At 48.0% G+C, this 15,331-nt stretch overlaps 1 protein-coding gene across 4 annotated transcripts in view; it reads left to right on the forward strand.

Annotated features, from left to right (window-relative positions):
* Positions 1–2,538: 2,538 nt before the first annotated feature.
* The window catches only part of LOC133254991 (heme transporter FLVCR2), a 56,473-nt gene continuing 43,680 nt past the window's right edge, over positions 2,539–15,331 (forward strand). The window contains exon 1 of one of the 4 annotated variants that reach the window (XM_061429500.1): positions 2,539–2,681. In XM_061429500.1, the coding sequence (XP_061285484.1) occupies positions 2,631–2,681 (51 nt within the window). In that variant the 5' untranslated portion in view covers positions 2,539–2,630. Of the gene's footprint in view, positions 2,682–3,218; positions 4,362–15,331 lie in introns of those variants that run through there. The other 3 variants (XM_061429497.1, XM_061429498.1, XM_061429499.1) reach the window with 3 other exon arrangements.

Raw genomic sequence — 15,331 nt, forward strand, 5'->3', positions numbered from 1 at the left:
TACTCTGGAGGCTGCCATAATATCATTACTGAAAACTGTTGATACACTATCTTAATTAAATTTCATAACAACCTTATGAGGCAAGTAGTTTTAATCCTCATTTTACACATTCAGACACTTAAGGCTAAAGAGGTAAAATAACTTGCCCAGGATCCCAAAGCTCATTGTTGTTGTCATTCAGTCACTCAGTCGTGTCCAATTCTTTGTGACCCCAAAAGCTGTGGCACGACAGGCTTCCCTGTCCTTCACCATCTCCCAGAACTTGTTCAAATTCATGTCCATTGAGTTGGTGATGCTATCTAGCCATCTCGTGCTCTTGCTGTCCCCAGCTCCTCCTGCCTTCAGTCTTTCCCAGCATCAGGATCTTTTCTAATGAGTTGGCTCTTTGCATGTTTCGCTTCAGCATCAGTCCTTCCAATGAGTATTCAGGGTTGATTTCATTTTGGATTGACTGGTTTGATCTCCTTGCAGTCCAAGGGACTCTCAAGAGTAACTTGATAATAACAACTCTCAAGTTGTTACTCTCTAACACCACAGTTCAAAAGCATCGATTCTTCGATTCTTCGGCACTCAGACTTCTTTATGATCCAACACTCACATCCATGTGACTATTGGAAATAACATAGATTTGACTATACAGACCTTTATTGAAAAGTAATGTCTCTTGTTTTTAATATGTTGTCTAGGTTGGTTATAGCTTTTCTTCCAAGGAGCAAGCATCTTTTAAAGCTCATATGCAGAATAAAACTTGAGTACACTGAATCCAGAGCTCACAGTAGATCTGACTTCTTCCACACAAAAAGCAACCCCAAATATCACTTGAATCACAGGTGAGAGCCCCTGGGAATTCTCAGCAAACTGAAGCATTGCCCCAAGGAGCATGTGGGAGAGACATGTGGAAATGAACACAGGAAACCTATCTCATTATTACTGGTTCTGATGCTAATCAGCTGTGGGACTGTGACAACACTTTCTGACTCTGGGCTTCAGTTTCCAGATCTGTTAAATGAAGTCAAGAATGTATCTGTGGAGTTTGGGGAGAGGACCATGATAACCTAGGGCAAGGAACAGAGATGTCAGAAGGGTTTCTAAGAGAACAGAAGTTCTGTGTTCCCTGGAGAAAGATGGGAAACACTATTGGAAAACTGAGAATAGTGAAAGTGAATTTAATGTATTAATACAACTTCTTTAAATGGGTATGAGTTCTCCTTTCAAATACTCCATTGTAATCCAAGACTCCATGATTTCTACCCCCCAAATTGGGTGCCTCCAATGAGAACCAGTGGTTCTAAAGCCACAACAGTGCTCGAACTTGGCTGCACATTGAGATCACCTGGGCATCTTCAATCATATGGATGCTTAGGTTCCCTCTCACAGATCCTATGGAGAAAGAAATGGCAACCCACTCCAGTATTCTTGCCTAGAGAATCCCATGGACAGAGGAGCCTGGTGGCCTGCTGTCTGTAGGGTCGCACAGAGTCGGACATGACTGAAGCGACTTAGCATGCATGCATGCACTGGAGAAGGAAATGGCAACCCTCTCCAGTGTGCTTGCTTGCCTGGAGAATCCCAGGGATGGGGAGCCTGGTGGGCTGCTGTCTATGGAGCCACACAAAGTCGGACTGAAGTGAGTTAGAAGCAGCAGCAGCACAGATCCTAATCTGAGATATGGTTCAGGCTTTGGGAATGTGGAGAGTTCCCCATGGGATTTTAATGTGCAGACCAAGCTGAGAATCTCAGCCCCAGAGCTTTGAATTCTTCATTTTGGGGGTGAAGATTAAAAGAGAAAACAAGGAAGCACAGGCACCCAATGGCTTTTTAATGAGCAAACAAATCACCTAGATGTCTCTTAAAATGCAGCCTCTAGTTCAGTAGGTCCAGGGTGAGCCTGGGCTTTCAACAGGCTCCAGGGCTTGCCCACACACTGTCCCCAGACTCTGCCTGAGGAGCCAGGCTGCAGCTTGGATGAATATGAGATGAGACTTGTGGCTCTTTAGGTCAGCTGAGACTTTTCTTCTTTGAGGTCAGTTTTCTGATCTATAAAACGCAGACAAGCAGTAGCACTTACACCACAGAATTCTTGGATGCTTAAATGAGGTAACAGAGTATACATTTCTAGCACAATAGAAATGTTCAGTTTTTAATTGTTAGGATATCCGACACTCTGGGAAGGCTTATCATCTGCCAGGAATGTTTCAAGAGCTTTCAAGCCTTAATTTATCCAAGCCTCAAAACAACTCTGTGAGGTAGGTACTATTATTTCATCATCCCTGTTTTACTGATTTTCCAAGCTACTGAGGCACAGAGAGGTTGGGGTATCTTAGTTTACTAAGCAGGCCTGGGAGCAGCTAAATCGGTGTTTGAACCCAGGGAAGATCTGGGCCCTTATTCCTCCCTAGGGCTGCAATCACCGCAGGCCTGACCTTCCAGAGGCCCTGACTTGAGGGCTTCTCTGCAGAATGGGCTGTACACCAGCAGGGGGCAGCATAGGGCTGCATGCGTGCAGAGGCCACTTATCGCGCGCTGTGCTGGGCACCTCACCACAAAACCTGCGCTGGGTCTTCAGCGTCTTAGAACTCCCCTCTCTTTTCCGCCCTCAAGTTGTCGCCTAGGAGGCCGCCCGGGGATCCATGAAAAAAGAAGAGTCCTACTCAACAGGTTCAAATCTGAAGTTCCCCAATGTAAGACCAAGTTCGCAGGGAAAGCAAAGAGGGAAAGTGAGTTTGCGCTTCTCGCCTTTACCCCAGGAGCGCAACCAGCCCGGGAAATCTACAAATCTGTCTTTATTCCGAAAGTCCAACAAGGGCTGAGGAGCTCAGCCAAGTGGGCAAAAGTCGAGAATCCCTCTTGGATACCACAGAGCCGTTTGGAGGCGCCGGGCATCCGTGTGGGCGCGCAGGGAATGCGGACTGACAGGGAGGAGACTCTCTTTAGAGGATTACCTTCGCAAAAGCGAAGGGCATTTTCTTGCAGAGTGCCCCGGGAGGGGGCAAATGAATTTGAGAAAGCAGTGCCAGGGTGAGGGGGTTAACCGGGCGGTTTCCATGGTGCCTGGGGCGTGGGGGGGAGGAATGCACCCGCAAGCGGTGGCGAAACAACTGTACTGTCCGGCCAGCGGCTAGAGAAGGCTGGAGGCTGTGGGGGCGGGGTGGGGTGGGGTGGGGTGGGAGTGGGGGTGGGGGGTTCGTAGGGGGGTGGAAGCCGCGCACGGCGGGGGCGGGGCGGTCACGTGTGCGGAGGGGGCGAGGCCGCAAGCCGCCCGAGGAGCAATCCGAGTCGCAGCCGAGTGGCTGCGCCGCCGGGAGAAAACTGACCAGGACCGAGGGGCTGAAGGTGGCAGGACGCCTCCGAGGCACTCAAGGCACCAGCGGCCAGGACCTGGCTCAGGCCGGTGTGCAGCCGGTCTGGGGGACAGCTGTCAGGGACTGAGGACGCCAAGGGAAAGTGAGAGCCGAAGCTTGGGGCTGAGCGGAAGAGCCCCACTCGCTGGCTTTTACGCAGGCTGGGGACTCAGTTTATTCCTCCGGAGCAGGCTGGGCAAGTGCCACGTAAGCTCTAGCTGACCAGGCGACACCACTGTCCTTTAAGTCGACTCGAGTTGTCAGCACCTGCTTAGGGTGCCAGGAGAGGCTGCGGTCATGGTGAATGAAGACCCTAACCAACAGGACCACGATGGCACCCCTTCGCAAACTTCGGCGCTCCAGGAGCACCCCAATTTCTCAGTCCACCCCAGCGTCTCGATGCACCCCAGCGTCTCGGCCCACCCCAGCGTCTCGATCCACCCCAGCGTCTCGGCCCACCCCAGCGTCTCGATCCACCCCAGTGTCTCTGTATATCCTAGTATTTCGGCCCACCCAAGTACCTTGGCTCAACCCAGTGGCTTGATCCAACCCAGTAGCTCGGGCCCTGAAGATCTTAGCGTGATCAAGGTGAGCAAGCGCCGGTGGGCGGTGGTCCTGGTGTTCAGCTGCTACTCCATGTGCAACGCCTTCCAGTGGATCCAGTACGGCTCCATCAATAACATCTTCATGAACTTCTACGGGGTCAGTGCCTTTGCCATCGACTGGCTGTCCATGTGCTACATGCTGACCTACATCCCTCTGCTCCTGCCGGTGGCCTGGCTCTTAGAGAAATTTGGCCTGCGGACCATCGCCCTCACTGGCTCCGCTCTCAACTGCCTGGGAGCCTGGGTGAAGCTGGGCAGCTTGAAGCCGCATCTCTTCCCAGTCACGGTGCTGGGCCAGGTCATCTGCTCCGTGGCCCAGGTCTTCATCCTGGGTATGCCCTCCCGCATTGCTTCCGTCTGGTTCGGGGCTAATGAGGTGTCAACCGCCTGCTCCATAGCTGTCTTTGGCAATCAGGTGGGTAGAGGAGTGGGTGGCGTTCACTGCAGGACTGAGGGTGTTCATTGTACCAAACTGCTTCACTGTGTGAAGACTAGCTTTCCGACTTCAGCAGTGTTTGTGACTCTGGCTGACTGTGGCTGGGTGTGGCTGAGTGAGTGGATGATTGTGACCGAGCGAGTATGTAAGAGAAGTGGGGAAACGAAAGGAAGGGCCTTTGCTGTCACCGCAGTTTCTCTTCCTCCAGCAGAAACCGTGCTTCTGGAACACATGTTGTCTTTATGATCTCATTCCTGAACTTACTTCACCAGCTTGAACAGGATAGCTCTTCTTTCTCAGGAAATAGCCCCTGGCTGTCAGACTATTCTGTGTCATCGGAGGTTGGCCGGTGTTTTTTGCCTGTCCAACCAGCTTTCCCAGAGTGCAGCATCTCCTACACCGCGTGAAAAGGCAAGAGCAACGCTGGCGCTGCGCTCACCTTCTTTATACACAGCTGGAGCCAGGACAGTGGGAGCAGTGCTTGATGTCAAATGCCTACCCTGAGAGTTAGAGTCAAGTCCAGGAGGATGGAATCAAATTCTTGCTCTGAATTTCTAAGGCCTAGAAGCCATGGGAAGGCCTGGAAAGTTCATATCTTAATCCTTTGTCTTTCCTCCTTAGGGGAAGGAGAATATTAAATCCAGAAAGGTGGGCTTGTTGTGAGTCTGATCCCTGTGTCCGAAAGGCTGAGGCAGCTATTTACGGGGTCCTTCTTTATCTGGACCACTGCCTTGGTGGGGGGGGTGGGTCTCACTTCTTCCAAAGCGCATGCAGTTTTGGTGACACATCTAACAAATGACCAGGAACCCTTAGTTCTTGAAGGCTTGTTTTCTCTTCCTTGTTTATTACGTTTAGAACAGGGGTCTCAACTTTTGGGCCATGGACAGGTACCTCCTGTCGGATCAGCGGTGGCATTAGATGAGAAATGAAGTGTGCAGTAAATGTGATGAGCTTGAATCATCCCCAAACCATCCACCCTTCCCAGCCTGTGCCAAAATTGTCTTTCACGAAACCTGTCCTTGGTGCCAAAAGGTTGGGAACTGCTGATTTAGAACGATTAAGCTTTCATTTAGAAAGTTCTTCTTTGGGTCAGAAACTTCCAAACTTCTCTAAAGGTTAATTGTCATTCTGTTCATCTTTACCACCAGAAAGGTAACTTGAGCTAAATTTTTTCAGGCCAGTAAGTCCTGCCACTTGGGTAATAGTGTAAGCAGTCAGTGAAAGCAACAGACAGGCCTTCTCAGCACAAGCAGGCAACAGAAAAGCCTCTACCCAGTTTTCTTTAACCTGTGGGTTTGACCGTTCAGAAGATTGAATGGATTTAAGGGCTGGGGAAGAAACCAGTTGGATGTTTTTGTTCAGGACAATTAAAAAATAGGTACTGAGGGTGACATTTACAACACCCTATACTCGAAGGTCAGAGAAGGCAATGGCACCCCACTCCAGTACTCTTGCCTGGAAAATCCCATGGACGGGGAGCCTGGTAGGCTGCAGTTCATGGGGTCACTAAGAGTCGGGCACGACAGAGCGACTTCACTTTGACTTTTCACTTTCATGCATTGGAGAAGGAAATGGCAACCCACTCCAGTATTCTTGCCTGGAGAATCCCAGGGATGGGGGAGCCTGGTGGGCTGCCGTCTGTGGGGTCACACAGAGTCAGGCATAGCATAGCATACTCAAAGGTGGTGTGACCACAGATTTGAACATCTCCATTACAGCATTGTTGGTGGGGTTGACGTTACTGGATGTTTTCTTTATCCGAGGGTGAAGCTGAGGAGTCGGGGGGCAGGATCTTTCATGTCTCCAGAGGGTTAAAGCTGTCTATTTGTAGCCCCAACAGGATTCAGATAAGGTCACTGCAGTCCCAAACCCATTGTTTGGGCAGGGCAGGAGAGAGATGCACCCTCAGGTGGCCTGGTGAGATCAGAGAACCCAACGCTTTTTTTTTGTTAACCATGGAGCAAAAGCTAATTGCTTTTCAGACTTCTCCACACACACCTGTGAGGGAAGAGTTTAAGTGTTAGTCACTCAGTCGTGTCTGACTCTGTGCAACCCCATGGACTGTATCCCACCAGGCTCCTCTGTCCATGGGATTCTCTAGGCAAGAATACTGGAGTGGGTAGCCATTCCCTTCTCCAGGAGATCATCCAGACCCAGGGATCAAACCCAGGTCTCCTGCATTGCAGGCAGATTCTTTACCATCTGAGCCACCAGGGAAGCCCTAACTTAAAGCCAAATATATCTTTAAAATTTAGTATGAATAGTTAGCCATTTCCTATCCCTACTCCCCACCAAGGTCAGAAAATGCTAAGAATTTCACATTGAAAGACACCCTAATAGCATATATTCTTGTCATGGAGCCATCAATTTAGTGCGTTCTTTTAGGCTTAACCCACCGGGCTAAAAAATTATGAAAAGCTGAACTGCTTATGCTTCCTCATGTAGAGGTGACTTTGTTTGGCTCTTGGCATGTGTTTTAACCTTTTTTCCTAAGTAAAGCATGATGGAATGGTGGAGAAATATTAATAGACCACCTTGAGCTCTTTTTTTAGGGAAAAAAAAAAAAGATTCCATGAAGCTGTCTAAACAGACTATAAGCGTCTTTTCAGAGAGTTACTCTTCGTGGCCGCAGACTTCACACTGATCAGCCAAACTCCTGTTCCCTGGTAATTCTGACCTCATTCATTCCTTGACTCAATAGGCATTTACCCAGAACCTGCAGTGGCTCAGTTGGTAAAGAATTTGCCTGCAATGCACGAGACCTGCATTTGATCCCTGGGTGGGAAAGATCCCCTGGAGGAGGAAATGGCAACCCACTCCAGTATTCTTGCCTAGGAAATCCCATGGACAGAGGAGCCTGGTGGGCTACAGTCCCTGGGGTTGCAAGAGTTGGAAACGACTTAGCGACTAAACCACTACCACCACGGCTGGTGTATTAGAATGGAAATAGATGCCTTGGCCAGGTGCTGTGCTGGGGCTACACAGAGAATCCCTTGCCTTCAGAGATCTCCTCCCAGGCTTTTAAATTGTACCAGGCACCAACATCCAGATTTTTAAAAAAACACACAAGAAGCAACAAGATGAGAGTATAGAGGATTTGTTTTCAGTTCTTTGCAAGGTTTTTACTGTCTTCTTGTCATTGCTAAGGGAAGATTGAAGGAGAAAGAAGCTAATTTCTATCAAACACCTATGATAATACAAGGCACTTTTTTATCCATATGCTTTTTTTTTTTAGCCTCTGAGGTGGGTGGGATTGTCTCTGTTGTTACAGGTGAGAAACTTCAGATGCAGATAAATGGAGCAACCTTTTCCAGGGTCCTACAGGCCCTGAGTGATAAAAAGGAGGTTTGAAGCCAGTTCCACTTCCACAGGCCCTGTCAGTGGGCCATTATTGGGTCTTCATGGGGACAAAGCATATATTTAAAAATAAAAATGGCAAGATTCCGAGTTTCAAGTTTTGGCCCTCTGTCTCGAGGTTTGTTAGTGGTGACACAGTGTCTAGCAGTTTGTCTAGAATTTGTGAGCCAGCCCCTGCCTTCTGTTCTGACTTTCCAGGCATTAGCATTGCCTCCTCACCTGATGGATTTCCCAGGTGGCTCAGTGTAAAAGAAGCCGCCTGCCCATGCAGGAGACACAGGAGATGTGGGTTCAATCCCTGGGTTGGGAAGATCCCCTGGAAGAGGAAATGGCAACCCACTCCAGTATTCTTGCTTGGGAGATTGCATGGACAGAGGAGCCCAGCGGGCTGCAGTCTGTGGGGTCGAAGAGAGCTGGGCGTGACTAGCAGGCACACTTCACCTGCTGCCTGCAGAGGGGCTGTTCCTACCTCCCTGAGCCTGAGGAAGGTGGGGCCCAGGCTCCGGGGCGAAGAACCCAGTGGATCTGAGCTGGGGTGAGAGTGGACAGGGAGTCCTGTGACCCTCGCACAGGTGGTGGCAGTTCCGCAGTGTTGGCAACACTGGTTCCATTGTTTCCAGGGAGAACCATCTGTGTGGGGTTTGGAGGGATGTGGACACATTGTTATTGAGCCAGGCAGGGAGGAAAGCCTTGTGTGAGATCTGGTGACCCCTTGGTGGCATGGGAGTGAGGGAGATGTGGGAGCAGGATTAGATCTTCAAGGCAGCCCCAGCCCCAATGAGGAGCCTCCAGTGCTAAGACCAGAAGGGATTTCCTCCAGGGCCCCAGGGCAGCTCCCAGCATAGCGCCACCCAGAAAAAGACTAGAGAGAACCAGTTTGCTTTTCAACGTGAAGAAAATACAGTTACCTTAGAGTTCTACAGCAGCCTTGGCTGTGGCCTTTGGAGAACATTATATTCCAATAGAAATATAATGAAAGCCACAAACACAAGCCACATACATGACCAAATTTTCTAGGAGCCACATGAAAAACAGGTAAAATGTAAATTTGTTTACAAAAGTAAACAGAACAATGAAATTAGGTTTAGAACTATATTTTATTTAACTCGGTATATCCAACATAGTATTTTGACATGAAATCAATGTAATAAAATTACCGAGAGGCTGTTTTACATTCTTTTTCCATGGTGAGTCTTTAGAAGTTGGCATATATTTTATGCCTACTGACTAGCAACATTTTCCACTATGTCTGGAATGATGATGCTAATTGTAGTGGAGGAAAAAGTTTTCCTTGACTGTCTTAGAGTCCCCAGCTAAAAATTAAATGGACAAAGTCAGATTAATAAAAGCAAATTATACATAATTATTTACTATAAATATTAGGTGATACGGGAGTGTTTGTGAGGAAATGAAGCAATAGTTGGACCTATGCACTTCAAAAAAAAAAGATTTTATTTATTTTTGGTTGTGCTGGGTCTTCGTTGTTGCATGGACTTTTCTCTAGTTGCAGTAAGCAGGGGCTACTCTAGTTGTGTGCGGGCTTCTCATTGCAGAGGTTTCTCTTATTGCAGAGCACGTGCTCTAGGGTGGGTGGGCTTCAGCAGTTGTGGCTCCCAGGCTCTAGAGCACAGGCTCAGCAGTTGTGGTGCACAGGCTTGGTTGCTCTGCCGTATGTGGGATCTTCCTGCATCAGGGATTGAACTCGTGTCTCCTGCACTGGCAGGCTAATTCTTTACCACTGAGTCACCAGGAAGTCCAGACTTGTGCACTTCTGTGCCAGGTTTGATAAGAGTGAACACTCAGAGGATAGGTCTGAGATCATTGTAGATCGGGAGCACTGTCAAGGCCTATATGTCAGGATTCTTTTCTGCAGTGTCCTTTTATCTTCAGAGACAAGGATGCTCCCTTCCTCTGGGTGCCAGGAGGGTACCTCCCACAGGAGGGTTTTAAGGCTCGTTTTGGGGAAGAATGGGGAGGCGGGGGGAGGAGGTCAGAGTGACCTTTCTGCTTTGCAGTTCTCAAACTCCTTCAGCTTAAAATATTCACTATGCCAAGGTCCCATATTCGGGGGCATTGGGTCCTGAATCTCATCATATTTCAAGCATTTGGAAATCAGGCTCTCGTGGATAAATGCGGGCTCTAGGAAAGTGAGTCCCATCTTGAGGAGGTGGTGTTCACTGGGCTGGCTGGTCGTCTGTTGCCCAGGGAGACTGGGTGTTCCTGAGGCTGACTCAGGAATCAAGGTCAGGAGAGGTGGCTGGCCAGCCTCGTCTTGTTCCAGACTCCCAAGCACATGGGTGGGTCAAAGTTCAGACTGATCAATCTGGCTGTTGCCATGTCAGAGAAACTCTCAAGGTCTGAGTGATGTCTGGGGGTAGGAGAAGGCCAGCGCCTGTGTGCTTGTGTTTGTGGTCACTGTCAGGGCACGAAGCACCTGCCCCCATGGCTGGCTACTTGCTGACCTCCCCTTCTGGTTGGGAGAGAGGACCAGGCAGGGACTGGGAGGGCCAGGGCAAGGCTGGTGGAGACTGGCATGAGAAGGGGTGGGGCCAGGACCAACCCTCTAATGCTCATGGGGGCAGCCAGGTCGTGCAAGGAAAAGTGACACAGGAGGAGGGTCACGGCATCGTGAGAACACGCGTCCCAGCTGAACTGGCAGCTGCTTCAGCCTCCGCCAACCGTTCGTATACACAGCACGACCGTCTCATGTTATCAGACCATCTCATTTGTTGTTGCCTTTAAAGAAGCCAGAAACCAGATTTTTACTTAAAATTTTTTAATTGTGCTAAAATTATAACTTATTCATAATTTTAACCATTCATAAGTATACAGTTCAATGGCATTGAGTAGTTTCACAATGTTGTTTAAGAATTACCAGTATCTATACCCAAATATTTATTTTTATCATTCCCAACAACTCTGTACTCATTAAACAGGAACTCCTCTATAATCTCTATTCTATCGCTACTCTATTCTACTTTTTTTCTCCATTAATTTGCCTATTCTAGGTACTGCATAGAACCAAAATCATGCAATATTTTGTCTTTGGAGTCTGGCTTATGAAATCTGTTTTTGTTTTTTGTTAATTCTGATAAAACTCAAAAATTATGCTGTTGTTGTTACTGTCCATGTTTTGAGATTGTGGGTCATATAAGACTTCTTGGGTGAGACTTCTAGGGAAAGTAAAGGGGAACTGAATGCCAGTTCTGGTTTCTCCTTCATGCAAAGCCCTCACCAGAGATACAGGCAGGTGGGTGAGCTCAGAGGCTGGCCACTGGGGAAGGAAACTAGACCAGTGCTCCCTCAAATGGTGCCCATTTACCTCACCTGTGGGTCCAGGACAGACTACAGACTCCTGGGCCCTCACCTGGACTTCTAATCAGATCCTCCAGGGAAGAGGCCAGGCGCCTGTGTTTCCACCTGGCTTCCCAGGCGAGGTTTGTGATCAGATGTGAAATCATCAGGAGAGAGGAGCTCCGTGCCCTGGGAAGGCGCCCTCCTGCCTGGAGCCGGGTTCCTGTCAGGGCTGGCGTGTCTGTGCTGCTGTAGGAAGGGTCCAGTTCTCAGGGGGAGGAGCTGGGAGCTCAGTCACTCTCCAGATTGAGACGGGAGGGTGGGCTTGGGGCAGCACTTATAATTCTGATTCACTTGAGGTTCTGAAAATAAACAGAGCCCTGGGAGTTTGGGGGGGTTTGGTGGGGTGGGGAGGCCCTGCAGGCCTGTGAGGTGGAACCACAGCAGAAGCTCCTAACCCTGCTTCTTTGACCTTCAGCTCAGTGCTCTGCATGGGAGGAGGCTCTGTAGCCTGGCCTGGCTCCCGACTTGGCCGTGTTGCCTTGGCAGGCAGTCTTGAGGGCCTGATGATTCCGTGGAATCAAGGCTACGTCTTCTGTTTAGCATCCAGGGCCCCTCCTTCCTTGCCTTTCCCAGCCAGCCTGTCTCTTGTTCCCTCCCAGTGTTTCCCCTGCTCTGACCAGTCTGGCTTCTTACTTCTGTCCTTGAAGATACATTGCTTAGAGATTAAGCCTAGAGCCTTGGAGAGTGACATCGGTAGATGGTGGACCAGGAAGCTCCACACACTTCTTCTCCCACGGAAACATTAAATAAATGAGAAACTGGCTAAAATAACCTTCCCTATGGCATTTCTGTACATCAAAGATCTACAGCAAACAAGGAAACACCCAACTGAAGAGTCACATTCAAAATGGTAGAAAGTTTCATGGCCATTTTGCTCAAGTTTGCCCCTCCCCTCTCCCTTCTCCTGTGCCTCCCTGCAAACCTGAGAGCACAAAGCAGACCAAACTTGCAACATTTTACATGGATTGTTTCTATAATAACAATGAACAATCCCCAAAGGAAAGTAAGAAAACAACTCCAATTACAGTATCATTGAAGAAAACACTTGAGTCATTTAACCAGCAAAGTGAAAGACTTGTGCACTGAAACTGTAAAATGTTGCTGAAAAAAATTAAAGAAGTCATAAATAATTGTAAAAACATCCTGTGTTCATGGATTGGAAGACCTTAACATTGTTTAAGAGGAAAAGGACAGCCTTTTTTTTTTTTTTTAATAGACTGTTTTCTAGAGCAGTTCTAGGGTCACAGCAGAATCAAGAGGAAGGTAGAGATTTCCCATAGATTCCCCGAACCTGCTTCTTGTGTAGCCTCTCACATTGTCAGCAGCCCCCACTAGAGTGGTGCATGGGTTACAACCGATGAACCTACAAGGACACATGATGATCACCAGTCTTTTCAACAAATGGTATTGTGAGAAGCTATAAAACTCTTAGAAGAAAACGTAGGGGGAAATCTTCATGATACTGGATTTATAATGATGGCAGTGATTTCTTGGATGTGACACTAAAAACGTCTATAACAACAATAGCATAAACTGGACTACATCAAAATGGAAAACTTTCATGTAAAAAGGACTCTCAACAGAATGAAAAGGCAAGCTGTGGAATGGAAGAAACTATCTGCAAATCATATATCTGATATGAAGTTCATAGGCAGCATACATAAAGAACTCCTGCAGTTGAACAACATCGAACACACAACCCAATTTAAAAATGAGCCAAAGACTTGAATAGAAATTTCTCTCCCCCAAAAATGCGTGGATGGTCAATAAGTATATGAAAAAAGGCTCAACATTAGGGAAATACAAACCAAAACTGCAGTGAGATGCCACTTCATTACCCCTTACAATGACTGTCCAAAAGGAAGAAGTAATACATGTAGGAAAAAATGTGGAGAAATTGGAACCCTTGTGCATCGCTGATGGAAATGTAAAGTGGTGCAGTCACATGGAAGACAGTATGGCACTTCCTCAAAAAACTAAAAATAGAATTACCATAGCATTTAGCAATTCTACTTCCGGGTATATACCCAAAAGAATTCAGAGCAGGAACTTGAACACATATTTGTACCCATGTTTATGGCATGATTCGTCACAATCGCTAAAAGGTGGGAGCAACCCAAGTGTTCATCTATGGCTGATTGTTAAAATATGAAATATACACATGCTGGAATATTATTCATTCTTAAAGGAAATTCTGACATGCTACACATGGATGGACCTTAAAGACACTGTGGCTGAGTTGAATATGGTAGTCACAAAAATAGATATTCTGGAATTCTACTTATGTGACGTATTGAGCTGTCTTTTTTTCTGACACCAACCAATTCTGACTTTCTGTGATACCAACTGGGTGTTCCGCAATTCAGTTCAACTCGGACACTAACTACCTGGAGATAGTGCAGACCCCAGAAGTCAAGGGCTTGGACCCACAAGACTGTCTCCATTTGCAAGTCCTGCTGCTGCTGCTGCTAAGTCACTTCAGTCGTGTCCGACTCTGTGCGACCCCATAGATGGCAGCCCACCAGGCTCCCCCGTCCCTGGGATTCTCCAGGCAAGAACACTGAAGTGGGTTGCCATTTCCTTCTCCAATGCATGAAAGTGAAAAGTGAAAGTGAAGTCGCTCAGTCGTGTACGACTCTTAGCGACCCCATGGACTGCAGCCCACCAGGCTCCTCCGTCCATGGGATTTTCCAGGCAAGAGTACTGGAGTGGGGTGCCATTGCTTTCTCCGTTGCAAGTCCTAGGGACCTCCTATATTTCTGACTGACTAGCTATAAGGTGGGGTTGCTATGAGCCTTGCTCAGGATCTGTAATTTGCTAGAATGGTTCAGGGAACTCAGATAAACAGTTGACTTAACTGTTTTTCCCGGTTTATTATAAAGGGTACAAGTCAGGAAAAGCCAAGTGGAGGAGATTTCAGAGCCTCTGTGGGGTGCCGCCCTCTTAGCACTTTGATGTCACGTGTTTACCAGCCTCACGGAACTTTCCTGGTTCAAGAGTTTTTGTAGAGCTCAATTCCCAGCTGCCCTCCTATTCTCAAGGAGGGGGAGGGGGGTTTGCTGCTGCTGCTGCTACCACTGCTAAGTCACATCAGTCGTGTCCGACTCTGTGTGACCCTATAGACGGGGGCTCACCAGGCTCCCCCTTCCCTGGGATTCTCCAGGCAAGAATACTGGAGTGGTTTGTCATTTCCTTCTCGAGCGAGGAAAGTGAAAAGTGAAAGTGAAGTCACTCAGTCGTGGACTACAGCCTACCAGGTTCCTCCATCCATGGGATTTCCCAGGCAAGGGTACTGGAGTGGGCTGCCATTGCCTTCTCTGGGGGTTTGCTGAAAGTTCCCAAACTCTAATCACTTGAGCTTCTGGAGACCAGCTCCATCCCAGGGCTCTAGCAGGGCCCCAGTCTGAGTCACCTCATGGGATAAGTTCTGGTGTGATGGAAACAGGATCCTTATGAATCACAAAGGATACTCCTATCACTCAGAAAAGCCCAGGGTTTAGAGCTCTGTACCAGGAACCAGAGTAAAGACTAAATAAATTTTTATTATACCACAGATAATGAGAGTAATCAAATTCATAGAGGCAAAATGTAGAATGGTGGTTTTGAGGGGCTGGGGCAGGAGGGTGGCAGGAGCTCGTGTTTAATGGATACAGAGATTCAGTTTGGAAAGCGGAAAAGTATTGGCGATGGATGGAGGCGATGGTTGCACAGTAATATGAATGCACTTAATGCCACTGAACTGTACAGTTAGAAACAATGAAAATAGTAAAGGTTAGGCCACGTGTGTGTGTGTGTGTGTGTGTGTGTGTATTCTACTACCAAAGAAACAAGATACACACTACTTGGGAGGTGTTTCTTGTGGTTGAGTACCTGATACCTGCTCACCCTGCCATCACCTCGTCAGTCTCTGTGCCGGCAGAAGGTGGTCCTTGCCCTTCTGTGTAACTGCTGAGTTTCCATGGATACCGGCCTTTGTTTTCCCATGGTTCGTGTTTCCCTGCTTCCTTAACTTTTCTCTTGTCCTCTTCCCCTGTTCCCCCATCTCCTCTAAATGGGAAACTTGCCAAAGGACTGGAACCTTGACTAGTACATCTCTCCCATGTCTCAGGCCTCTGGGCATAACAGGCACTTATGAATGGTCAGACTTATTAGTAAACAAGTATTCCTTTCCTAAGGGGAAGTAAGGTGACCACTCAGGTAGCTGAGAGCTCAGGTGGTTGTCGAAAGGGACTGTC

The sequence above is a fragment of the Bos javanicus genome, chromosome 10 (genome assembly GCF_032452875.1).
Source record: "Bos javanicus breed banteng chromosome 10, ARS-OSU_banteng_1.0, whole genome shotgun sequence".
Lineage (NCBI taxonomy): Eukaryota > Metazoa > Chordata > Mammalia > Artiodactyla > Bovidae > Bos > Bos javanicus.